This window comes from Rana temporaria, chromosome 1, assembly GCF_905171775.1.
Source record: "Rana temporaria chromosome 1, aRanTem1.1, whole genome shotgun sequence".
In the NCBI taxonomy this organism is placed as follows: domain Eukaryota; kingdom Metazoa; phylum Chordata; class Amphibia; order Anura; family Ranidae; genus Rana; species Rana temporaria.
The window spans coordinates 334,318,954-334,345,076 of record NC_053489.1 but is presented as its reverse complement, the minus strand read 5'-3'; the positions used below and the strand labels follow the sequence as shown (position 1 = coordinate 334,345,076).

The 26,123-nt window shown below is 47.4% G+C and overlaps 1 protein-coding gene across 3 annotated transcripts in view; it reads right to left on the bottom strand.

Annotated features, from left to right (window-relative positions):
- The window catches only part of TMOD1 (tropomodulin 1), a 148,220-nt gene that overhangs the window by 58,216 nt on the left and 63,881 nt on the right, over window positions 1-26,123 (bottom strand). For all 3 annotated transcript variants that reach the window (XM_040361069.1, XM_040361065.1, XM_040361055.1), the window contains exon 4: window positions 19,861-19,980. In XM_040361069.1, coding sequence (XP_040217003.1) covers window positions 19,861-19,980 — 120 coding nt within the window. The remainder of the gene's footprint in view (window positions 1-19,860; window positions 19,981-26,123) is intronic.

Genomic DNA, 26,123 nt, shown 5'->3' with positions numbered 1-26,123 from the left:
CGATATACGCCAATACCCGCTTTCCCGCGCCGAGTTTGAACACTGCGCTGGCATATACCGAGCGCAGTACACTCGTGTAAATTCGGGCAGGCTCGGCTCCTCTCGCACTCACGTCCTGGACGTCCAGGATGTCAGTGCGAGAGTAGCCGAGCCTGCCCGACTATACACGAGTGTACTGCGCTCGGTATATGCTGGCGCAGTGTTCAAACTCTGCGCAGGAAAGCGGGGATCGAGCGGGGAGGACACCGCAGACGGACGCCGGACCCGACGAAGAGGACACCCGAAGCCGCAGACGGACGCCGGACCCGACAAGGCTGCCGATGGACACCGCGCAAGACACCAAAACTGTAAGTACTAAAATTATTTTTTTTACAGGTATTGTGGGTCCACTATAGGAGTGCGCGCTATACTCCAGAGTGCGCAATACCCCGATAAATACGGTATTCAATTACAATATGATTTCTGTTGCAATTGTATACACTGTATTATTTTTTCTTTATTTGATATTTTGTTTTTGCCCACGAATGTGGAGTTACCCTTTACAAATAGGAACACATATGTACTACATTGCAACAAATAATACAGTTGCAGCAAGGCCAATGTTGTTTCACCATAGTAACAAAAGCCAGGAACAGCGCTACAGTCTTATTTTTGGAAGAGTGTATAAAAACATAACAGAAACATGATGTGCTGGAAGCATTGTCTGATGATCACTCTAAGGTTTTTAAGACATGGTTCATATCAAGAAGTAGACTCAAAGAAATAAATACAATGTACAAGATGGAGGACTTCATTCAATGAAAAACCTCACACAATTAGAGAGACACAACAAATTTTTGTACTTAGAACCTATGTCTGTGTTTTGAATATTAACCACTTGCCGACCGGCTCACGCCGGTATACGTCGGCGGAATGGCACGGCTGGGAAAACCAACATATGGGTACGTTGTTCCCCGCCGGCCACCCGCGATCCCCGCTGGCCACCTGCGATTGTGGGCACAAGTAAACACACAAATCCCTGTGCTGTCAGGGGAGAGGAGACCTATCGCTTGTTCCTACTAAGAACAACGATATGTCTCCTCCCCCAGTCAGTCCTATTCCCATACAGTTAGAACAAATCCAGGGAACACACATTTAACCCCTGGATTGCCACCTAGTATTAACCCATTCCCTACCAGTGACATTTACACAGTAATCAGTGCATTTTTATAGCTCTGATCACTGTATACATGTCAATGGTACCAAAAATGTGTCAAAAGTTTCTGATGTGTCCGCCGCAATGTCACAGTACTGCTAAAAAAAAAAAAAATCGCAGATCACTGCCATTACTAGTAAAAAAAAAAATATATATATTTTCCATAGTTTATAGACGCTATCAATTTTGTGCAAACCAATTAATATATGCTTATTGCGATTTTTTTTTTTTTTTTACCAAACATATGTAGAAGAATAAATATTGGGCTAAACTGATGAAGAAATATGTTTTTTAAAAACATTTTTGGGGATATTTGTTATAGCAAAAAGTAAAAAATATTGTTATTTTTTCAAAATTGTTGCTTTTTTTTTGTTTTGTTTATAGCGCAAAAAATAATAAACCACAGAGATGATCAAATACCATCAGAAGGACGCAAATGTTGTTTGGGTACAGCATTGCATGACCGCGCAATTGTCAGTTAAAGCGCCAAAGTGCCTAATTGTAAAAAGTGCTCTGGTCAGGAAGGGGGTAAACATAAGGATTGGGTTAAGCATTGTGACAGGGACTGAAAATGAGGGAAAGTTTGCTGAGTTGTCAGCAGAACAGGAAAAAAAGGGAACTATTCCAATGGGAACACATGTTTTACTGACAGCAAAGAGGGGGAACCCCCCCCCCATATTTATGTTTACAGGACAAAAAATGAGGGGACATTCCACATATATCTGATGTGGTCGTGATCAAGGACACTGACTGATGACAGTATCTAAAAAAAAAATTTTATACTTTTTTTTATTCCTTTTTGTAACCAGAGCAATACAGTGTTACCATAGTAACATCGTACAACTCTGTAGAAGTGATCAGAATAAAAACATTTTTTTTACACATTGCAATTGCTTATATTAGTGAATATCACTGTTCTAAGCAACCATTTTTACTAAATTAAATTGTTAAGATTTTGAGGCCCTTGTAAAATTTGAAGATTAATTCCCCATAATGCCTCTAACTACATAGGAGAATAAGGGGCAGATCCACAAAGATCTGCCCCAGCGTATCGTATCTGAGATACGCTACGGGCGGACGAACGGTCCGTTCGTCCGCCCGTGTGAAAGGGCCCTTACTCTTCTTCCTTCTTACTATACTGGGAAGGTGTCTGGCAATAATAAGTATAACACAGCTTGATCCTCATGCTGTACACCACAATGTTCTAGCTGGAGTTACTATTCATATTGTTGCAAATATAATTAAACTTGAATACCACATTAAAAGTCCATTAGGTTTTTGGCAGACACAATGTTTTTCTACTCCAGGTTTAAAAGCTTAAACTGAACAGAACGTTCAACCCTCCCAGAGCAAGATTATTTCTATCTGCTGAGCATGTGTCATCATTTTTTGCTTTATTTTCCATTTCTCAGAAGAAACAATAAAATTTTCACCCAAAAATTCACAACCCGCTAAACCCAAATTTTTGTTTGAAAGTACAATGGCAACATAAAATGTATTTTATTGTTATGGTGACTGTGAGAGTCCAATAACAGGACCATCCTGGGACACCTGCTGCATGCTTCCACTCTCTAGTAATACAAGCTGAAATCTTTTTGGCCAGTCTGCTGCTTTGGCTAGGCTCTGCACACAATGGGGTTGATTTACTAAAACTGGAGAGTGCAAAATATGTTGCAACTGTGCATGGCAGCCAATCAGCTTCTAACTTCAGCTTGTTCAATTAAAGCCTTTACTCCACTTTTGTAGAGAGAAAAACATTCCCCTCTGGGTGATCTATGTACATTGCAAGGATTTTAACAAACTGTGTTGCAGATTCCTACCTTTTGTTATTCTGAAGAAATCCATGTGTGTTTGTCTGTATCCATGTGAGAAAGTGAGTCTAATGGGAGGGGTTTGACAATTATCAATCAGCTGTGTACCTGCAGAGCACTAATGAGGAATGCTTCTGAGTCAGCATCCCTTTAGATGTGAATTCCTATTGGGAGTATCTCACCAAAAATGTTATTTTTGTTCCAGGGGATGCCGGAAATCTGACTTGTATCTTAGTGCAGACTTCCTGAGAAAACCAATGAGCCAATCACACAAGCAGGAAATTATGTTTCTGGGGGCGTTCTGTACACATTCTGTGTACAGAACAACTCCAGGTTGCCATATTTCATTGCATTTTCATTGCAAATGACAGCGGCTGCAGATTGAAAAGGAAAAGTAATTTTTAACCAGTTCCCGACCACCGCATGTACATATACGTCCACAATATGGCACGTACAGGCACATGGGCGTATAGGTACGTCCTCGCCTATTAGCGGGTGGGGGGTCCGATCGGGACCCCCCCCGCTACATGCGGCGGTCGGGTCCGCTCGGGGAGCGATCCGGGACCACGGCGCGGCTATTTGTTTATAGCCGCTCCGTCGCGATCGCTCCCCGGAGCTGAAGAACGAGGAGAGCCGTGTGTAAACACGGCTTCCCCGTCCTTCACTATGGCGGCGCATCGATCGCGTCATTCCCTTTATAGGGAAGACACGATCGATGACGTCATTCCTACAGCCACACCCCCAAACAGTTGTAAACACATACTAGGTGCACCCTAACTCCTACAGCGCCACCTGTGGTTAACTCCCAAACTGCAACTGTCATTTTCACAATAAAGAATGCAATTTAAATGCATTTTTTGCTGTGAAAATGACAATGGTCCCAAAAATGTGTCAAAATTGTCCGAAGTGTCCGCCATAATGTCGCAGTCACGAAAAAAATTGCTGATCGCCGCCATTAGTAGTAAAAAAAAAATAAAAAATAAAAATGCAATAAAACTATCCCCTATTTTGTAAACACTATAAATTTTGCGCAAACCAATCGATAAACGCTTATTGCGATTTTTTTTACTAAAAATAGGTAGAAGAATACGCATCGGCCTAAACTGAGGAAAAAAAAATGTTTTTATATATGTTTTTGGGGGATATTTATTACAGCAAAAAGTAAAAAATATTGCTTTTTTTTCAAAATTGTCGCTCTATTTTTGTTTATAGCGCAAAAACTAAAAACCGCAGATGTGATCAAATACCACCAAAAGAAAGCTCTATTTGTGGGGAAAAAAGGACGCCAATTTTGTTTGGGAGCCACGTCGCACGACCGCGCAATTGTCTGTTAAAGCGACGCAGTCCCGAACTGTAAAAACACCTTGGGTCTTTAGGCTGCATATTGGTCCGGGGCTTAAGTGGTTAATAACATTCAATTGCAATATGACTTGTGTCGCAATTGTATACACTATATTATTTGTTCTTTATTTGCCATTTTTTCCCCCACTGAAGTTACCCTTTAAAGCGGAGTTTCCATTTTCCATTTTTATTTTTTTACTCACCTGGAAATGCCTGTTGCTATGCGGTCCCACGAAATCTGCCTTCGGAATCACCTAGGATTCTGACGTCAGCTCCCTCAGCCCGACACATTTCCCAGGATGCCGTGCGCTACCACTAGGGCTAGAATTGCGGGACTTCGAGACCGGAAGTGACGCGATTATTTGAAGATTTCGGCACAATTTTTATTATTGGAAGAGCCCTTTGTTTTCAACATACGGATATGCTTTTCCACGTGTATTATTATTTAGAAATCATCCATCTTCCTATAAGCTTCTTCATTGCCATCACAACGGCGTGCACTTCCACAGCTGCTGCACGTTGTGATGGCAACCCGAGTCCTTCACGGTGCTGCTATTATAATGCGCATGCGCGAGAATGGGGCATGACGTCATCGACTTCCAGGAAGTAACTGCTTGTGGGCTTCACAATGCCCACAAGCAAGATGAGAACTTTCAGCAACGAATTTTAAAAAGTGTCCTTTGTCAAAAACTCTGCGGAGCGGCGGCGGATTCGATAGTAGTAAGTGTACTTACTTTTATGATGTAAACGTACCATGAAAGGAGATCATGTTAAAAATTGCTCAGAGTGGTTGGAATCCCACTTTAAGCTTTGACAAAAAAACAACAACCTGAAAGCTGATTGGTTTCTATGCAGAGCTGCACCAGATTTTGCACTCTACAGTTTTAGTGAATCAACTCCACTGTATACAGTGTGAAGATTAAGGACACAGTCCACTTGCCAAATTTGCACTTCAAGGCCTGATTTGCCCACTTTAAAAAATAAACATTCTTTACACCAGGATTTCCCACACAGGCATTTTCAATATCATTTCACAACACAAACCGAATGTATACACTTGTTTCTAGTGCAAAAGAGATATTTGCATAAACATACTATACCCACTTTTCTTAAGTTTTCTTAAGTTTTCTGCTGTCACTACAAACATAAATGATCTAAGAAAAGACTTGAAGTATAAATTAGTGTTGCCAACCTACCAGATTGAAATTTACTGACACTACACTCAAAATTTACTGGCACAGCCAAGTTTTCATTGGCATTTCCAAAAGTTACAAAATTACAGATTTAAGTGCAAATGTCAGTATTTAGGCTACAAACAAGTACAATATGCAATTAGCGATGTGATAGAGGTAGATTAAGGTAGATATAGTAAGTAAGTAGCTCAGGGACAGGACTCAGGAGAGGAAGATATTAAACCCTTCCTAACCAGCCGCCGCAGTTATACTGCGGCAGGTTGGTTCCCCTGGACGAACCAACGTAACTGAACGTCGGTTCGCCTTTTGACCAATAGGGGGCACGCGCACTGCCGGAGCCGATGCGGGTGCCCAGCGGGGACAATGACCGATGGGCACCCGCGATCGCTCATGACAGAGCAAGATCCCAGTTCTCTCAAGAGGGAGAAGACAGATCATGTGTTCATACTAAGTATGAACACCTATCTCTCTCTCCTCCTAGTCAGTTCCATCACCCCCACAGTTAGAACACACCTAGGGAACACAGTTAACCCCTTGATTGGCCCCTAGTGTTAACCCCTTTCCTGCCAGTGACATTTACACAGTAATCAGTGCATTCAAAAATGTGTCAAAAGTGTCCGATCTGTCCGCTGCAATATTGCAGTCCCAATAAAAATCGTTGATCAGCGCCATTACTAGTAAAAAAATTATAATAATAAAAATGCCATAAATCTATCCCCTATTTTGTAGATGCTATAACTTTTTTTTTTTTTTAATTTTTTATTTATAACGGAGAGACCGGCCTTCACGGCCCACAATACAGAATCATTAATTAACAGCATGTACAGCAGGGCAAAATAATACATACGTCTCAATGTAACATAGCAAGGCCCTCTTCGGGGCCCTTCCCGGTGTGGTATTTGTCCATTTCCCCCACGTGTGTTATCTCATTTCAACATAAAGGCCCAGATTCAGGTACGACTTGCGCGGGAGCAAGTGTGATTTGCGCCGCGCAAGTACGGATTTGCTCCCAGGCAAATTTGCGGGTGACCCAGAAAGCAAGCTAAGCCTGAAATGTGCCATTTTTGCACGGAGGCAGTTTCTCTGCCCCGGCGCAATTAAGGGGCAATTTTGCTCAGGGAGCAACTTGCGCTCTCATGGTTTTCCCTCAGCAAATATGCAAATGAGGAACTGCCACTGATTCATAAACTTGCGCGTGTGAGGAGCATTTTGCTCCCAAAGCGCGCAAGCTGTTTAGCCGGGGCAAATTTGCACTTTATAAAAGCAGGGGCAAGTTAGCAACAGATGGCCACAGGTCAGCTGGAGAGAAACTACAGCACTCCTCACCGTGTGTAGGGACTACAAACAAAAACAACAAAAAAAAAACTTTGAGCATAAACTAAATATAGAAAAGCTCCTAATCTGAGCAAAAAAAAAATATCCCCAAAAAAATAATAATTTAAGCATAATCAAAATAAATAGAAAAGGCTCATTTTTTTTTTTTGGACATCCTTGTGCCAAGGGTGCCCCGGCTCTGGCTCCTCAGTCTGCGTGGTTAGGGGATGGAGCCTGGGCTGAGGATGGAGCCTGTGGTGGGGATCGAGCATGGGGTGGGGATGGAGGGGGGGGGAGGAGCATCAACCCCTACTTCCTCACTCCTGGCAGGTGGTGCCTGCATGCCCTCCATGGCGTTGGCCAGGCGGGTGAGCACGCTGTTGGTTTGGGCCAACATCCGCAGCTGCCGGGTGGTATTGGTCCTCTGCTGCTGCCGGGTTAATCTCCCCTCCTCCCGCACAGCAGCAGTGTTGGCCTCCACCGCACCTGCCAACCTGCTCACCTCCGCTGTTAGCAAAGCGATGGCGCCCTGCTGCTCAACCATGCAGGTGACCATGGCTCCACAGTTGGCACTGACTTCCTCCAAGCTCTCAGTATCTTGTATCCCCCGGTCAGCATGCAGGGTGAGGGCCTGCTGCAGAGAGGAGGAGGTGGATGCCAGGCTGTCCGCCACCCGCCTCAAGTCTCCCACCATGTCCCCTATATGGCGGGTCTGCCGGGCCTGCTCCTCCTGCAGACCTTCACGGAGGCTGGAGGGTACACCCCTCGTTTTACATAGAGCCTTTCTTGGAGGAGAGGCTGGGGCACGAACTGAGGGAGAAGAAGGGGAGTGGGCCACACTGGAGGGAGGGACACTGGAGGGGGGGACACTGGAGGGGCTTGCCCTGGAGGGGGATGACGTGATGGTGGGGGGGGTGGTGGGGAGGTCAGGGATGGTGGGATCCTCCTGGAGGTACACAGATTCATCCAGGTTGAGGATAATGGACTCCTCCACCACTTCCTCCTCCCTAGATGGACTATGGGCGATATCCTCCTCCACCAACATGCCCAGGATCTGCAGGGGGCCTGACTGGACCCCATGATGTTCTGGGGATGGCGTGGGTCGCCCTACAGCCGACGATGGCCCAGCCTCATCATCAACATCTGTGGATGACACAAAAAAAATATGTTGCTGGAGCAACACACTTATCATATGTTCACTTCTACCCCCTCATATGTTCCCTTCTACCCCTTCCCATGATACACAGCAAATATGAGAAACAAAACTTGTTACATGTTCCCTTCTACCCCCTCATATGTTCACTTCTACCCCCTCCCATGATACACAGCAAATATGAGAAAAAAAACTTACCAGTCCCCAAGTCCCCAACAGTGGAGTCATAGTCTGGGACTCCCTCCACCTGCTCCAGCGCTAGACTCTGAGAGATGACCTCCTCCTCCGGATTGAGTCGCACAGAACAGGCTGGTCCTCCTCCGGTGCCCCTGCTATGCTTTCTGATTAGGACAATTTTGTCCCTGACTCGACGACGCATGTCAGTAAATTTTTTTTGGATGTCCTCCCAGGACCTCTCCTCAATGCCCAGGGCATTTATGTCCAATGTAATAGCCTCATATATTGCCCTCCTTTGGGCTACGGTGGTATTCTTCCGCTCTGAACCAAAAAGAACAGCAGTATGGCGCGTCAGTGCCGCAAGCAGTATATCCATCTCAGCGGAGACAAAATTTGCTTTTCTTTTTCTTATCAGGAGGTGCCATCTCAGAAAAAAGGGCAAAATTACCTTGCTCAGGGGGGGTGGAACAAGCAGGATGTAATTTTGCACAGGACCTGCGCAGGTCTGCCCCTATTTATTTGCTCAGTGCAAGCAGGTTGGCAAAATTTGCCCTGAAAATAGGCGCAAACCACTGCTGAGTGGAAAAAAGATAATTTGCATAGGGCACACCCACTTTCACTTGCGCTGCCTTAGGCCCTGATTTTTGCCTTACAAAGAAGCAAGTTAGCAGACAAAAGGAATCCTGAATCAGGTGGCAATCTTTCCAATTTGCCCCAGCGCAGAGCAAATCAGCTGCTCTTCACATGTGCAACTAAAGGGCAAATCTACCTGAATCTGGGCCAAAGAGTTTAGTATAGGGGGGGAGGACCATCGTGTGCTCATGTGTCCATGGCATGTGGTTATAACTACGGGGGATCTGTATGACTCCGCCCTGGGGGCCCGGCTTGGTAGTCCAGGCCGCATCAGCCCGGTCTCCCTTCCATTTTTTGTTTATAGAGCTGAAAAGAAGCAGAGATAAGAGAAACATAACAGTCCAGAGATAAGGGGAGGGGAAGGAGAGGGAGAATATCAAGGGAAGCACAGAGGGGGGGGGGGGGGGTTTCCCAAGGGTGTGCGGCCAGTGTCTATTGGGGTGCAGCTGCGGCTACATCATCTGTTCGCTCCCCTCGGAGGGACTGGCCCTCAGTGGAGTATTTAAAGATGTTCCACAGCTGCCAGGTGTCTTTGTAGGTTTCCGGTCTGTCTTGGCTAGTGAGGATAAGGTCCTCCAGCCGACTAATGCTGTCCACTTTTTTAAGCCAGAGGGAGAGGGTCGGTGGGTGTTGGGATTTCCAGTTGAGTGGGATGCACGCCTTAGCCGCGTCTACCAAATGGCGTACCACCGACTTTTTGTAAATCTTGGTTGGGGTGTCTGTCGCGTGTAACAAGAAGAATGCCGGGTCGTCCGGTACCACTCGGTCAGTAAACCTTTGGGTTTCTCCTTTCTCCAGAAGTCCTGCAGCCGTGCGCAGGACCAAAAAATGTGTACAAGGGTACCTTTCTCCTCCAGGCAGCGCCAGCAAAGGTCCGACGCTCCCGGGAAGAGAGTGCTCAATAATGCCGGGGTCCTGTACCACCTCGTAAGGATTTTATAACCCGTTTCTTGGGTTCTGGAGCATATGGACGATTTGTGAGTAAGTTCGAGTATACGTTGTCTCTTGTTTGTCGTGAATACACAGTTCAAGTCCCTTTCCCACTTAAGCAGGCATGGGATTGGGCTGCCCTCAGGGGGGGTGTTCAGTATGGCATACATCAGGGATAGGGTGTGCAGAATCACCCCGGTCCCGTTACAGATCTCCTCTAGGGTCGTGGGCGGTTGCTGTATGGCGTCAGGGGGTGTCATACTGCTCAGAAAGTGTCCGAGCTGAAGTGCTCTCATGTAGTCCAATTTATATGGGCCCATGGGGTCCATCAGCTCTGCAGCTGTTTTCCATTTACCCCTGTCACTAAAATGTGACACTTGGCTAAAGCCTGCCTCGCGTAGTTCAAGGAGTTTCCCGTCCTGGAGTCCCGGTTCAAAGCTGGGGTGTCCCAACACCGGTCTCAGTGGGGAGTTGCGTGTCGCAAGAGGTGGCCTTGTTAGTAGTTGCGATGTGACCCTAACCGTAGCCCCTATCAGAGGATGTCGTTTCAACTCTGGGGGCAGCACCGTCGCGCACCACGGCGCCCCCCGAAGTGGAACTCTACTCTGTTCCTGTTCCACCTGAGTCCATAGCTTGGTTTCGACGTGGCGGCACCAGTCCACCAGCCTCCCGAGATGGGTCGACTGGTAGTAGGCACGGAGGTCAGGCATAGCTAGGCCCCCGTGCATTTTCGGGAGTGAGAGTGTCTTCCTGCTTAGTCGGGGGCTTTTCCCTGCCCACAGAAATCTGGTGAAGGCGGTGTGTACTTGTTTAAAGAAGTCACCCGGAATGCGTATCGGTAGGGCCTGTAGGAGATATAAGAACTTCGGCAGTACTGCCATCTTAAGGATGTTACAGCGGCCCAGCCATGAGTGTAAGCCCCCATTCCATTGGTCAAGCAGGTTCTTTACCGTCGTAAGGAGTGGTGGGAAGTTTAATTGGAAGAGTCTGGCAAACGACGGCGGTATGTAAGTACCGAGGTACTTCAGGGCCCCGTCCGTCCATTTCAGGTCAAAACTCCCCCTGAGCCCCGCAAGGCTGTGGCGAGGAATCCCAACACCCATGGCCTCCGACTTGGTGAAGTTGATCCTCAGATTCGAAAGCTGGCCGTATGTGTCAAATTCCCGCATGAGATGTGTCAGGGAGGTAGAGGGGTCCGAGAGTGTAAACATCAGGTCGTCTGCATATGCAGAGACCTTATGTTGCCTTTTGCCCACTGTCACCCTCGTTATGTCTGGGTTCCGTCTAACTTGACACAGGAAGGGCTCGAGGGAGAGGGCAAAGAGCAGGGGCGAGAGAGGGCAACCCTGCCTCGTGCCATTGGATATCGGGAAGGCCTCCGATATCACCCCGTTCGCCTTAACTCTGGCCGTTGGTCCGGTATAAGCGGCTCTCACCCATCTCATCATCCTGTCCCCCAGGCCCACATGCCTCAACGTTGCCAACATGTATTCCCAGTTCACCCGGTCAAATGCCTTCTCGGCATCTGTCCCCACCAGCACGCAGGGTTTCCTGCTACCCACTGCCACATGTAATAAGTTAAGGACCTTGATGGTGTTGTCCCTGGCTTCTCTTGTTGGGACGAACCCCACCTGATCCAGATGGATCAGGCGTGGAAGGTGTTGCTGTAGTCTAGAGGCCAAGATCTTGGTGAATATCTTCAGGTCCGCATTTAGGAGGGATATGGGGCGGTAGCTCCCACACAATGATGGGTCCTTCCCCTCTTTAGGTATCACCGAGATCTGGGCCTGGAGCGTGGAGCTGTGAAATTTACCTCCCACCCTGAGATCGTTGAACAACTTCACCATTTGTTGTCCCAGTGATGGCAACACGGTCTTATAGTACTGTACAGTAAGGCCGTCCGGGCCAGGGGCTTTTCCTTTTTTAGTACTGCCAAGGGCAGTCTGGAGTTCTGTTAGGGTAATGGGTTCTTCCAGTCCCCCACGGGCCTCTGTCTGTAGTGCTGTCATGCCTGATCTGATTAGGTAATCCGTCACTTGGTCATGTGTGGTTGTCGGGCCGTGTAGGTTATATAGGGCCGCATAGAACGATCTGAACTCACCAGTAATTTGGTGGGGTAAAGATGCCCTCTGCCCTTCCGGTGTAATCACGTGTGGGATGTAAGACGCTTGGCGTTGTGCGTGGAGGGTCTGAGCCAAAAGCCTCCCGCACTTATTGCCCGACTCATAGACCTTCCTCCGGCACACTTGTATTGCCGTTTTGGCTTTGTACTGCAGGATATCAGTAATTTGTGAGCGTCCAATATCCAGGTCTGCCCCTACTCGGGCAGACGGGGCCGCCTTATGGGCTGTTTCCAGGGTCCGCAGCTTATCCATAAGCTGGTTCAGCTGTATCGTCCGCTCTCGTTTTAGTCTGGCGCCGTGTTTGATCAGGACCCCCCTGATGACGGCCTTATGGGCCTCCCAGACTACTCCGGGGTCACTATCCGGCGTGGTGTTAAGCTCAAAGTATCGATCTATCTCGGCAACCACATCTGCCCGGACCTCTGGGTTTTGTAGGAGACTTTTGTTGAGTCTCCATGTTGCGTTTTGCCCTGCGTTGACTTCCGAGAGCGCATACTTTAGTCCTACCGGAGCATGGTCAGACCACGTAATAGAGCCAATTGACGTGTCCTTAACCGCGTGTAATTGACCATGTGGGACGAGGAGGTAATCGATGCGGGAGTACGACTGATGTGGTTTGGAGTAAAAGGAGAAGTCACGTTCCCCGGGATGGAAAAGTCGCCACGTATCGATCAGCTGCGCGGAATGTAACGCTGTTCCTATGCGCTTGCGCATATCGCGTGAGGTAGATGACAATCCCGCGGATGTGTCTTCTATCGGGGAGAGGGGGATGTTTAAATCACCTCCCAGAATAAGTTGGCCTTCCGAGAAGCGCATTGCCTTGTCTACCTGTCTTTTAATAAAGGAGTCCTGGCGGGTGTTGGGGGCATACAGGTTTACAAATGTCACCTTTTTACCTCCTATAGAGCCTTTTAAAAAAAGGAATCGGCCCTCACTGTCCGTCTTTACGTCATCTAGTGTCCAGGGTACCCGTGCCGAAATAAGGATGGACACTCCACGAGATTTCGCCTCTACGTATGCTGAGTGGTACACTAAAGGGTAGTATCTATTTTTGAGTAGGGGCAATTTAAGGTCTCTGAAGTGGGTCTCCTGTACCATAACTATGTCGGCTTTAGCCCGACGCATGTCATTCAGCAGCATCCGCCGCTTCTCAGGGGTGTTTAGCCCCTTCACATTCAGGGATACAATGTTGAGCAGGTCCATGGCCGCACTTGGGGGGGATGGGGGGGGTAGGAGGGGGGCGAGAGGGTGTAGTAGGGATTAAGGCTAAAGTGTATAGGTTCCCGAAGGGGGGGGGGGGGGAAGGGGAGGGAAGAAGAAAGAAAAGAAAAGAAAAAAGTAAAGAGCTGACACTAGGGCGTGGAGCTGTCAAAATTATCTAAAGTAGCCCTAACGGCTATGGCACTCGCCGACGTCTCCTCGCAGAGAAGGCGTCGGGGTATAGAGTGCCGCCCTATTCGGGGTAGTGGGTGAACAAAGGCAGGGGTATAGATCTGGCTACCCGGCCTACTCCCCCATCTTATTCGTGCATATATGCAGAACATACACATACATACTGTATACTTACTGTGTAACACATATCGGTATTGCAGACAGAACGATCGCAATGCCACAATCAGTATAAAATCTTATGAGACAAGTCAAACAACACACAAGTGAGCCTAGGTCATAGTAAACATCAGTGCAAGAAAAAACTTAGTGCAAATTTCCGCCTCAGCAGATCGTGTATAACCAGAGTGTAGTATATACGGCAGGTCGCCCCTTCTCTCTGGGTCGACATCAAGGAAGCCCCCAGTCCTCCCATGTCCATATGCGGATGTATAAGTCCATTGTCTCTGCCAATCCCAGTGGCAATCTCGTTGGAGAGGTCCAGCATACGCCAGGGTTGTGGCATCCCACCCCCGCCCCCCAGGCCCCCCACCCCCAAGGCAGCGCCCCAACAAGACCATGTTCATGGGGTGTAGCAAATGTGTCTGTGGCTGGCTGGGGGTCTCCATCAAACAGGCCTCCCCACCCTCATCCCAACAGCGGCCCACCCCCCCCACCCGCGGCCTCCATGGTGTGTTCGTGGAGCAGCCTGATCATGCCCCCCGGTACCACAGTGAGGGGGTGATATGTGAGGTATCCGCGAACAATCGGCCACCTGGTGAGTCAGTGCGCGTGGGTGACCGGGGTGAGAGAGGAAGTTGTGCCCAGATAGATTCCGGGGCCGTGGTCCTCCATAGGGCGGGGGGTGTGGGGGGAGCGATGTAGGCCGGGCTCCGTCGTTAGTGCGGCAATAGTCACGGTGGCGGGTGACCGGGTGGGTGTGTGGGTAGAGCAAACGTGAGGGCTTCGTGTGCATGGGTATGTGGGATCAGAGAAGGGGAGACATGGCCCAGGGCCTACTCACGTGGCTCCTCCCGTGATGCTGATCGGTTCCTCCGTCTTCCACGGTGTTGGCGGGGTTGCTGCGGGCCGCGACGAGCCGAGGGTCCAGACCTTCCGGGCGTTCTCGGGAGCAGTTGGAGCCAGTTCGGTACCCGGATGGGATCTGCGTCCAGGAAGCGGAATAGCTCCGGGAGGTCAGCTGGCGTCTGCAGGGTGAAGGATCCGCGGTCGCTCCTGAAGGTCACCGACAGCGGATATCCCCATCTGTAGGTCAGGTTCTTCTGTCTGGCCAGGTCGAGGAGAGGACGGAGCAGGGCCCTGCGGCGCCCTGGAAAGATCCGGCAGGATCTTAATCTGGGTGCCCTCCTGGTCCGCCTCACCGTAGTCCCAGGCTCTGAGGATTGCCTCCTTTTGGGCATAGCGGTGCCTGCAGATGATGTCACGCGGCCTCTCCGGGTCAGGCGGCCTTGGTCCCAAGGCTCTATGCACCCTGTCTAAGATGATCTGCTCCTCCGGTTCCCCCAGCACTGCTCTAAACAGCTCGGTTACCGTCTCTCCAAGGTTCTCGCCCTCTGCTCCCTCCGGCATCCCCCGCAGCCGCAAATTATTGCGGCGGCTGCGGTCCTCGACATCCTCCAGGTGGAGCTGTAGGTCTACTGCTGCGTCTCGGTGGAGGTCTCGGGAGTGTTCCAGCGCCGCCACTCTGGCCTCCAAGGAGGACACAGACACTTCCCCGGATGTCACCCGTTCCGCTAACGTGGCGACCTCCCCGCGGACCTCCTGTATGTCCCTATTGTGAGTTTCCTCCAGGCGGAGGATGAGGGACTCTATATTCCTTGCGGGTCGGGAGGGCCTCAATGTCCGCCCGTGTCGGCAGGGCCAGCAGCAGGGACCTTATCTCCTGATCTTGCATCTCCGCTCCGGTCTGCTGATCCTCGGGTGTTGGTGTGTCAGAGGTGACCCGATGCGGTTCCAGGGGTGTCGCTGAGTGCTCATCTGTAGAAGGTAAGTCGGGGTCCGCAGCTAAAATATGGGCCTCCCGCCGGGGTCCATTTGCTGAGCCACGTGGAGCAGTTGCCTTAGCTCCGGGGGATTTGTCTTGTAGGGTGCAGAAATACTTGGAGATTCCTCCCGATTTCGCCTTGGATGGTGTCTTGCCTGTTGTTGCTCTGGTGCTATACCTTTTTGCCGGGTGCATTCCGATATTTAAATGTGTTTTTGCTGGTTTTGGGGTCTGTCGGCCGGGAGCTCAGAGAAAAAGCAGCTTCACACAGCCATGTCCAGACCACGCCCCGATGCTATAACTTTTGCACAAACCAATCAATATACGCTTATTGAGATTTTTTTACCAAAAATATGTAGAAGAATACATATCGGCCTAAACTGACAAAGGAATTTGTAAAAAAAAAATGTAATATTTATTATAGCAAAAAGTATAAGATATTGTGTTTTTTTCAAAATTGACGCTTTCTTTTGTTTATAGCGCAAAAAATTTAAAACTTAGAGGTATCAAATACCACCAAAAGAAAGCTCTATTTGTAGGAAAAAAAGGATGTAAATTTTGTTTGGGTACAGCATCGCACGACCGCGCAATTGTCAGTTAAAGTGAAGCAGTGCCGTATCGTAAAAAATGGCCTGGTCATTGAGCAGCCAAATCTTCAGGGGCTGAAGTGGTTAGAATGGGCAGACACACACATATGAAATCAACTCTAACAGTGACACTGACAGCAGTGTGCAGCAGCACAGATCACCGACACAACGCGACATGTCCCCTCCTGAGTCACAGTGACAGTCTCTCTCCATGTCAGGTGGTCACTTCAGTCCACTCCAGTCCAAACAGCAATGACATTAACACTCCTGGCTTGCCTTGCTCTGCTAGGCTCCCTTGCACCATGACATCACATGACACGCACCGCCTCCACCAAACCTGCACCCTGCTGACTCTGCCCAAACACACTGTAGCAGGCATTAGGATGGTCTCCGATGTCTCCGGACCAGAAATGTGGACTTTAAAAGTGAATAGAAAAAAATTATTGCGCTTGCCCTAAATTAAACAAAAAAGAAGAGCTGCTACGCAAGAATGTGACAAAAATTCTGAAAGTGCTAAGAGTGTATGTGTAGCGCTAAATATGAAAATAGTGAAATATGTATAAGTCACTAAATTATATAAACCCAAAAGGGTGCAGCAATAAAATATTATAATAATAAGTCCACGTGAAAAACAATACAAGTGAAAATGTGGAAATTCCTTTCAAGTATGGTATAACTGAATAATCACAGTGATCACAGTTCAAAAATAAAAGCAATATGGGTAGTGGTGTACCAAGACTGACACGTTTTGTCCGACTAGGACTTCTACACAGATGCCCCAGTAGAAGTCCTAGTCGGACGAAACGCATCGGGCTTGGTACACCACTCCCCATATTGCTTTTATTTTTGAACTGTGATCACTTTTAATGTTTGTTTGTTTTTATTAATTAAAACCCACATTTTTTGACCTGCACTATTGGAGCACCGTTTTCTTTTCTTTCCATGTTTGGTTGATAAAATTTTTTTTGAGTTCCTCCATCCCCCACACAGGGTTTTGTTTACCTGAACCTGCCTAAAAGTGTCATGGATTTCCCGGGTTGCTTGTCCCCTTTGCACGTTTGGGACGCCAGCATCAGAGCGACCTTAATCCGCGGACTGTCGAGTCCATGGGCTACAATCTTGGCTAATACCATCGAGATTCTCCAGACATCTGAGTCTACTTGCCGATTGAGAATATCCATGCTCAATTGATCTGTTGACAGTTTAATCCAACAGTTCCGGTAAGCGTATTCAGTTATACAATACTTGAAAGGAATTTCCATGTGATGGTCTACACGGCTATATGACATCTTTGCTGTGATACTCCTCATCCTATTGTGATGGACATTTTGACTTGTATTGTTTTTCACGTGGACTTATGTCATTGCTGCACCCTGTTGGGTTGATATTATTTAGTGACTTATACATATTTCACTATTTTCATAAATGATATATTATTGTGCTATATGTTATAACATACTAATTTATTATTTATCTATTTACTGTGAAATTACTGGTTTGAAGTTATAACTTCAGTAATTTTTTTCATTAGGCCTCCTGCTTAAGTATAGTTTTTGAAAATATAGTAAATGACCTTAAAAACAATATATAATAGTTATTTGTATATTACTTATGTTAATTAACCCCTTGCCACCCAGGCAGGGCCGGACTTACCATTGGGCTTGACTGGGCTCAAGCCATGGGCTTTTATTTTTTTAGGGGTCCGGAGGTCCCCAGGGCCCCGGACGGCAACCCACATTTTTTTTTTTTTTTTTATTAAACAAATATATATATATATATATATATATATATATATATATATATATATATATATATATATATATATATATATATATATATATATATATATATACATATATATATATATACACATACATACATACACATATATATATATATATATATATATATATATATATATATATATATATATATATATATACACACACATATATTATTATTATTATTATTATTATTATTATTATTAAAGGGCCCAGGGGTCTCCAGGGCCCCCGGATGGCAACCCACCTTTTTTTTTATATATAAAAAAATTTACATTTTTTTTATATATATATATCTTTTTATTAAAGGGCTCGGAGGTCCCCAGGGCCCCATGTGGCAACCCCCCCTTTTTTATTATTATTTTTTTATAAATGTTTATTTTTTTTATTAAAGGGCCCAGAAGCAACCTCCCTTTTTTTTATGTATTTTTTATAAATGTTTATTTTTTTTATTAAAGGGCCCCAGGGCCCCGGATGGCTACCCCCCTTTTATATATATATATATATATATATATATAATTTTTTTTTGTTCTTTATTTCTTCTTTTTTTGTAAAGGCCCCCCCCCCCGCTTCTCAATTTGCGGCAGCCCCCCCGCTTCTCAATTTCAGCCCCCCGCCCCGGTTCTCTGCTCCGGGTGGGGGGCAAATGCCTTAAGCTGTGTAAGGGGCCCAACATGCACAGATTCTGCGGGCCTTTCCCACACAGACAGCTTCTTCCCGCAGTCCCGCAAAAGGGTTAATTTACCTGCACTTCAAGAGGAGGCAGCACGGAAGCAGGAGGAACCGGAGTGGTGTGTGGAGGACTGTGGCTGCTGAAGGGAAGAAAGCTGACAGCCGGGCTAATGATCACAGTCTGTGGCCCCGGCTGTTGACACAGGTAAGAGGCACTCCCCCCCGCTCAACAACGGCAAAACCCCCCCCCCCCCCCCGCTCAACAACTTTAATGTGCCCCCCCCCGCTCAACAACTTCGATCCCCCCCCAATTCTCGGCTGCAGGGGGCCCCTTCAACACTCAAGCCCAGGGGCCCCCACCACCCTAAGTCCTGCCCTGCACCCAGGCCAATTTTGACACTTCTCTCCTACATGTATTTAATCATAATTTGTTTGCTAGAAAATTACTCAGAACCCCCAAACATTATATATATTGATTTAGCAGACACCCTAGGCAATAAAATGGTGGCCATTGCAACTTTTAATGTTACACGGACGGTATTTGCACAGCGATTTTTCAAACACTTTTTTTTTGGGAAAAAAACTGTTTCATGAATAAAAAAAAAAAACACCAAAGATAACCCATTTTTTTTGTATAATGTGAAAATTGTTGTTATGCCAAGCAAATAGATACCTAACAGGTCAAGCTTTAAAATTGCCCACACTCGTGGAATGGCACCAAGCTTCAGAACTTAATTTTCTTTTTATAGATTACATGTTTAGAGTTACAGAGGAGGTCTAGTGCTAACATTTTTGCTCTCGCTCAAACGATCACGGCATATGTAACCTGTGTGTATCTGGCTCTAATACTAGCCAGTGCCTCATCAGCCACTGACCTCACCACACATCCCTGATATATTCTGACAGCGACTTGCCCCGGAAACGTTTGGGCAGGGTATGTCTGCCCTTGTCTGGTAGGGCCTTTAGACATGTGAACAATGCTTTATCTTAGCAAGGCTGAGAAAACATGTCTGTAGACCTCTTTAGAGCCAAATATCCTTGGAATCTTTAATATGACTAGTTATGCAGCAAGCACAGAGAAACAAACTAACACTGCATAAAAAGGAGGAGGTACATGTGAGGAGCTCTAGTGGATTATACAGGACAAGTCTTCTGATGATAGCACATTTGAAATGCTACAAAAATTGTGCTGGTAATTCACTTAATGGTTTAACTGGTTGCCTGAAATAATTCTTCAATTTATGTAATCATCCGAAAACTAGATTTTGTGAAGATCCCAATTCAGGAATAAATTAGTCATTATTCAATAGTAAAGTTGTTTCGTGAACCAAATTGCTGAGAACACCTAGATTTGTAACACTAAACCTTCACAGCCAAGTGTATACAGACAAAGCTTTAACACAATGATAATTTACCAAACCTAAGATAGTTTTTTTATTTAATTCTTCTGGTATTTTGAGGCAAAATCCTTTGGCTTTTTTGTAAGAAGAAAAAATGCCATTTTAGGTGACAACATCACTGAGGGCTTTCATGGACACAGGTATATTCACTCACATGCAGTCCTCCTATAGACGTACCTGCAATGTCACATAGTTCAGCATCCGAGGCATTCGCTAAAGCTTCCTCCAGTTCAGGTTCCAAAGTGACATTTTCTAAAACTGGGTCAATTGGCTTCTTTTTTGGTATCCAGGGTTTTCCTGAAAATAGGTAGAACATCAGAATTGCATTCCTAAGTAAATGGCTATTTTTGCACATGAAAAAATATAATAGAATCAATCTTTAATATCATACCAGTGCAACAGACATCCATCATACACTGACAAATACAACCATAATTTCTATTTTGTTAACAGGGTTTTAAATGGACAATGAAATTGTTACCATATTTGCCGGCGTATAAGGCGACTGGGCGTATAAGACGACCCCCTAATTTTCCAGCTAAAATTTTGGTTTTGGGATATACTCGCCATATAAGACGACCCCCTTCCTACTAGTCTGTCTGGAAGCTGAGGGGTAGCTGGAACAACCGCTGACAGGAACAACCGCTGACAGGACCAACCGCTGACAGGAACAAGCTTTATTCAGCTTTTTTCAAATCTCACTGTGCCATTGCATACCTCACCTACCTTATCCCTGACATGCAGAGTCTCAGTCAGATTGCGGGCATCCATTGTTCAAAAGCCGCGCCTCCTCCTCGTGATAGGCGGAACACTGAATTTCCCAGCAGAGCCCGTGTTCAGTGTTCCGCCTATCACGGATGTCCTCTCGTTCGAGGCCGAGGATGAGAAGACATCCATGATAGGCGGAACACTGAACAGAGGCTCTGCTGGAAAACTGAGTGTTCCGCCTATCACGGAACAGGACGAGGAGGAGGCGCGGCTTTTGAACAATGGATGCCCGCAATCTGACTGAGACTCTGCATACAGGTACCGGCATATAAGGCGACCCCCGAGTTTTGAGGCATATTTTTAAGTACAAAAGATCGTCTTATATGCCGGAAAATACGATATATCACTGTTGGAGGGAAGAATGTCTGCAGATTAGGCATAAATTGCACCTTCATCTCAGTAAAAAACGTCCTAGCTTGGCCATAGGTGGCTGTGTCTTCAACAAATTTGGTCACCTAAATTTATAGGCAAATCTGTACAAATCTGTTCACTCAATTGAACCCTGTGGATAAATAAGCAACAATGAAGATGGCTACAGTATAACCTTATACCTACATCAACATGCGTATATTAACCAAACAGTGCTGTGGACCACAGTACATACATGCCCCAGTTAGCATGGTCTACAACCTAATTATTCAGGTAATAATCTCATTTATGGCAAGGATGAACTATAAGAAAAGTATATAGTGCTACTACCCATACACAGAAATAACAGCAGAGCTCACGGTTGGTTGATCCAGAGTCGTTTTGTCTGTAAACACCAATCAATTAGGATGATCTGCACAGCCAGTTGTTGCACTTAAGAATCTTCATGTTTAGTGTACAAACGCAGATAAAACCTATAGGAGGCGCATCCCATGCAAAGGTATGGACGACGGAACAGCCGTCGGATTTTACGTCGTTTACGCAAGTCGTACGTGAATAGGGCTGGGCGTAGGTTACGTTCACGTCGTAGGCATTGAGCCATCGTATCTTAGGGAGTAAATTAAACGTGATTTTGAGCATGCGCGCGCATGCACCGTTCGTTCGGGCCTTCATTTGCATGGGGTCAAGCTTCATTTGAATGGATCACACCCACTACCTTCCTACTTTGAATTAGGCGGGCTTACGCCGGCCAATTTCCATTACGCTGGCACAACGTAGGGAGCGAGTGCTTTGTTAATACTGCTCTTGCCTCTCAGAGTTACGTCGGCGTAGCGCATATGAGATGTGCTACGCCTGCACAAAGATGCGCCGATCTACATGAATCCGGGCTATATTTCTTAATGCGTATCTATGGTCAAAAATGTAAAATCATATATTAATTTCTCCATTGTATTTCAATTATTTCTAGCCTACTCCCAATAATCTGAATGATCTTGAAGTCTGTAAACTTACTTTGTGAAGATCCCCACACATTCACTTCCTTGGATTCTGTGACACATATTCACTACACCCTGTGAGTAGGCACTGCTGTGTTACACATATCATAGAGCCTGCCTTCTGAACTACAGAGGTGCTGAAAGGAGGAGTTTCAGGAGGCAGAGTCAGAACATGAATCACTGCTTGCAGACAGCAAGGTAACATGGGATATGTAGTGCTTAGAAATTGAAAATAAACAGCAAAGGAAAAGCTGCAAAGCATGCTGGGAATTAGGGTTGCCACCTGTACAGGAATGACCTGGACAGTCCAGGTTTTGACAGTTTTGCCTGAGTTTCTGTCCTCCTGAAACCCTGACACAGCGATGGCGCCACCATAAGGCAGCCGCCTTAAGGTGCCGGCTGAAGGGGGCGGATTAATGTAGGGGCTCAGGGAACCGCAGGGCCCTGCATGAAGGCCCCGGTCGTGGTTAGGCCCAGTCCGGTGACAGCAGGTGCTAGGAGTGGGACAGCGAAGGCGGCAAGGTGTGGGCAGGATGACATCCCCGCTCCAACTACCATCTCCATCGTGCAGGCGGGCCAGGAGACCGAGACCATGGGGAAGGAGAGCAATGGGGTGGAGTAAGCAAGCACCAATAGCCCAGGAGGGAGAATACCTCTAAAGATGCAGAGCCTGGAACCCCTGGACTCCTTCAACCTCCTCTCTGCTCCCAGGCTCAGGAGGACAGCCTGACAAGTAGGACCGGAGAATAAGGAAAGATGGGAGGTGCAGGCAGCCAAGGACCACTCCACCTCACAGAAATCCGCTGCAGAGCACCTCTGTGACCACCAAAATGGGTTCTGTTGGCTTCTGCCAGCTGCTGGCATGGAAGGTACTGTACCGACGATCACACACCTTCTGGCAGACAGGGACTGGGACATGAGGGCACCAGAGGGGATGCAGTCAGGGCTAGGGGCTCTTTGTCACCTCCTCTCTCGCTTTCTCTCTCTGTCACCTCCCTCTCTCTGTCACCCCTCCCACCCCCCATGACCCCCTCTCTGTCACCCCTCTCTCTCTCACCCCCCCTCTCTCTCATCCATCTTTCTCTCTCCACCACCCCCTCTCTCTGACCCTCTCTTTCTGTGTCACCCCTCTCTCTCCCCCTATCTCTCTGTCACCAGTCTCTCTATCCCCTTCTCTTCCATCCCCCCTTACCCCCTTCCTCACTCTCACCCCATCTCTCTCTCATCCCCTTTCTCTCTTACCCCCCTCTTTTATCCCCCCTCTCTCACCCTTTCTATCTGTCACCCCTCTCTCTATATCTTACCTCCCTCTGTCACCCCTCTCTCTTTCTGTCACCCTCTCTCTCATCCCCCTCTCTCTGACATCCTTCTCTCCCCCCTCTCTTACTTCCTCTCCCATCCCCTCTCTCTTATCCCCTCTATTTCTCTCGCCCCTCTCTCTCTTTCATCCCATCTCTCTCTTTGTCACCCCCCTCTCCTCTATTTCTCTTGCCCCCCTCTCTCTCATTCATCCCATCTCTCTCTGTCACCCCCTCTCTCATACACCCTTCTCTCTCTCTCTCTGTCACCCCTCTCTCCCTCACCCCCTCTCGCTGACCCTTCTTTCTTTCTCACCCCCTCTGTCACCCCTCTCTATCCCCCTCTCTCTTTCTCTCACCCTCCCTATCTCTTTCCTCCTCTCTCTTTCTGTGACCCCCTCTCTCTGTTGCCTCTCTTTCACCCCTCTCTCTCTCTCTCACCCACCCTCTCTCTTTCTCAACTCACTCTCTCTCTGACCCCCTCTCTATGCTGCCCCTCTCTCACCCCCTTTTTCTGTTGCCATCCCATCCTTTCTCTCTGACCCCCTCTCTCTGTTGCCCCTCTCTCACCCTCCCCTCTCTCTATCATCCCCTCTCTCTCACCCCCTCTCTCTCACCCCCCCTCTCTCTCTCTCTCTCTCTCGCATCCTTCTTTCTTACCGCCTCTCTCTCACCCTTCTGTCTCTCTCACCCTCTTTCTTCCCCTCTCTCAACCCTTTTTCTGACCCCCTCTCTCTCACCCCCTTCTCTCTGACCCCCCTCTCTCACCCCTCTCCCTGTCGCCCCTCTCACCCCCTCTCTCTGTTGCCCCTCACTTACCTCCTTTCCCTCTCTGTTGCCCATCTCTCACACCCTCTCTTTCACCCTCCCTCTCTCTCTCTGACCCTCTCTTTGTTGCTTCTCTCTCACCCCTCTCTCTGTTGCCCCTCTGTCGCCCCCCTTTGTTATCCCCATCTCTCTCCCTTCTCCTCTACTCTCTGTCACCCCCCCTCTCTCGCTCACACCCTTTCTCTCTCTCTGTCACCCCCCTCTCTCTCTGTTACCGCCTCTCTCTGTTACGCCTCTCTCTTAACCCAACTCTAATATAATGGAGGTCTGTAAGGGTGGGCACTGATATAAGGGGACTCTGAGCTAATGGGGTTCTGTAAGGGGGGTGCTGATATGAGATGACTCTGATGGGGGAAGCTGACTGCTGATGTATTAATTAATGGAGTCACCTTATATCAGCACACCCCCCCTCCTTACAGGCCCCTATTAGATTAGAGTCTAGTGAAAATGTCCAGTATTGAAGTGGATGTTGGGCTTTAACCAATGGAGCTTTAATAGAAAGCTCTATTTGTATGAAACAATGATAACAATTAAATTTGGGTACATTGTTGAATGACACCCAGCATCTTCAACCTACTGAGCCCAGGCTGTCAAAGGTACAACCCCCGGGGTACGTCATCATGGGCTCTTATTACACCTGCGCAGAATGGCGCTTTTACATCAATACATAAATTCTGTGTTGTGTGCAGGAGGAAGGATCGCCCTAGATTAGAATATATGCACAGCGTATACTACAAAAAAAGGTGCGCCGCTAAGGTGTTCGGAAAAGGCGGCAACCCTACTGGGAATCCAGGAAGTTGTGGAAACAGATGGCCAGGAGACAGGCAGAACTCACAGCATGAAGGGGGATTTTTCAAGTAATCTTATATTAGATTGTCAAATATAACTATTGTTTGTACTGTTATTACAATGCTGATGTTGTAAAGTGAAAGTGTATGATGTGACCATAGATTTCCTGTAATACAAAAATAATGCACTACTGTCAGTAAACCTTTGAACACACAATATAGTCTTTCTACAGTTAAATCCCATGAGAGGAATGTTAAAACACTGCCTTAGTTCTTAATTCCTAGAACAAGATACAATATGTTAATGTAATAAAATATTCTCAGGAATGGTTGTTTTCCATGATGCTGGTTTTATATATAAATTGGTAATCAAGCTCTATCCTTTTCAGAACTGGGTGACTTTTCTGTCTATTATTAGAAGCACTGAAGTCATCCTGTTACCATACTTCTGATTCTTCCAAAGATTTGTTCAAAGCGCAACATTAGTAGGTCATTACTTGCATGCTCATATGCATTTCCACCAGTGGCGGCCCGTCCATAGGGGGCGCTCGGGCGCCGCCCCCCCACCCCCCCAAGCTGTAAAAAAAATTAATAAAAAAAAAAAAAAAAAGTTTTTTTTTTTTGTAAATGTCACTTTAAGAGTGATCAGGCGCCGGACATGCGCCGGTCTATGGAAAGCTTCCCAGCCTGCAATCAGCTGATCGCAGGCTGGAAAGCTGATTTGCCCGTGTTTAGGGCGTGTGCAGGGCGCAAGCTGTGCGCCCGCACACACTCCCACTCTCCAGTGATTTGTTAAAATGCCCTAGTGGTGTGATGGGATTGGCCAGCGGGGACCGAAGTAGAGGTCAGTGGGAAGTGTCATTTAAATCACTTCCGGTTTCTGGAGTGCTTGTGGGGGCAACAGAGGAGCGGCGCCATTGAAGGTAAGCAGTTACTTTCATACCTCCATTCCCCCGCAGCTTAATCCATCCATCCATGCCTGCCACCACCAGCCGAACCACCACCGTGCCCCGCAGCATCTCTCCGCGCTAGTACTGCCACTGACAGCCAGCCCTGTCACCACCAGCACCCCCCCCCCCCCCAGTTGGAAGCGGGATTCCCGCTCCCCTCTCCAGGGTCCCGCCGAGCAGCACTGCACACAGCTTCAAGTCTGTATGCTCTGATCGAACTGACTGTGTGAAGGGAGGAGGGGGGGGGATTCTGATTCACCTTTTCCCCCAGCTATTCACTCGTAATATGCTGGTGGCTAACCTCTCCTGCCAGGCACATCTCTCTGTCTACACCAGCAGATTACGAGTGAAAAGCTGGGGGGGGGAAGGTGAAGCTGGACCCCCCCCCTCCCCCCTCTTCACAGTCAGTGCTGCTCCAAGCATACAGACTTGAAGCTGTGTGCA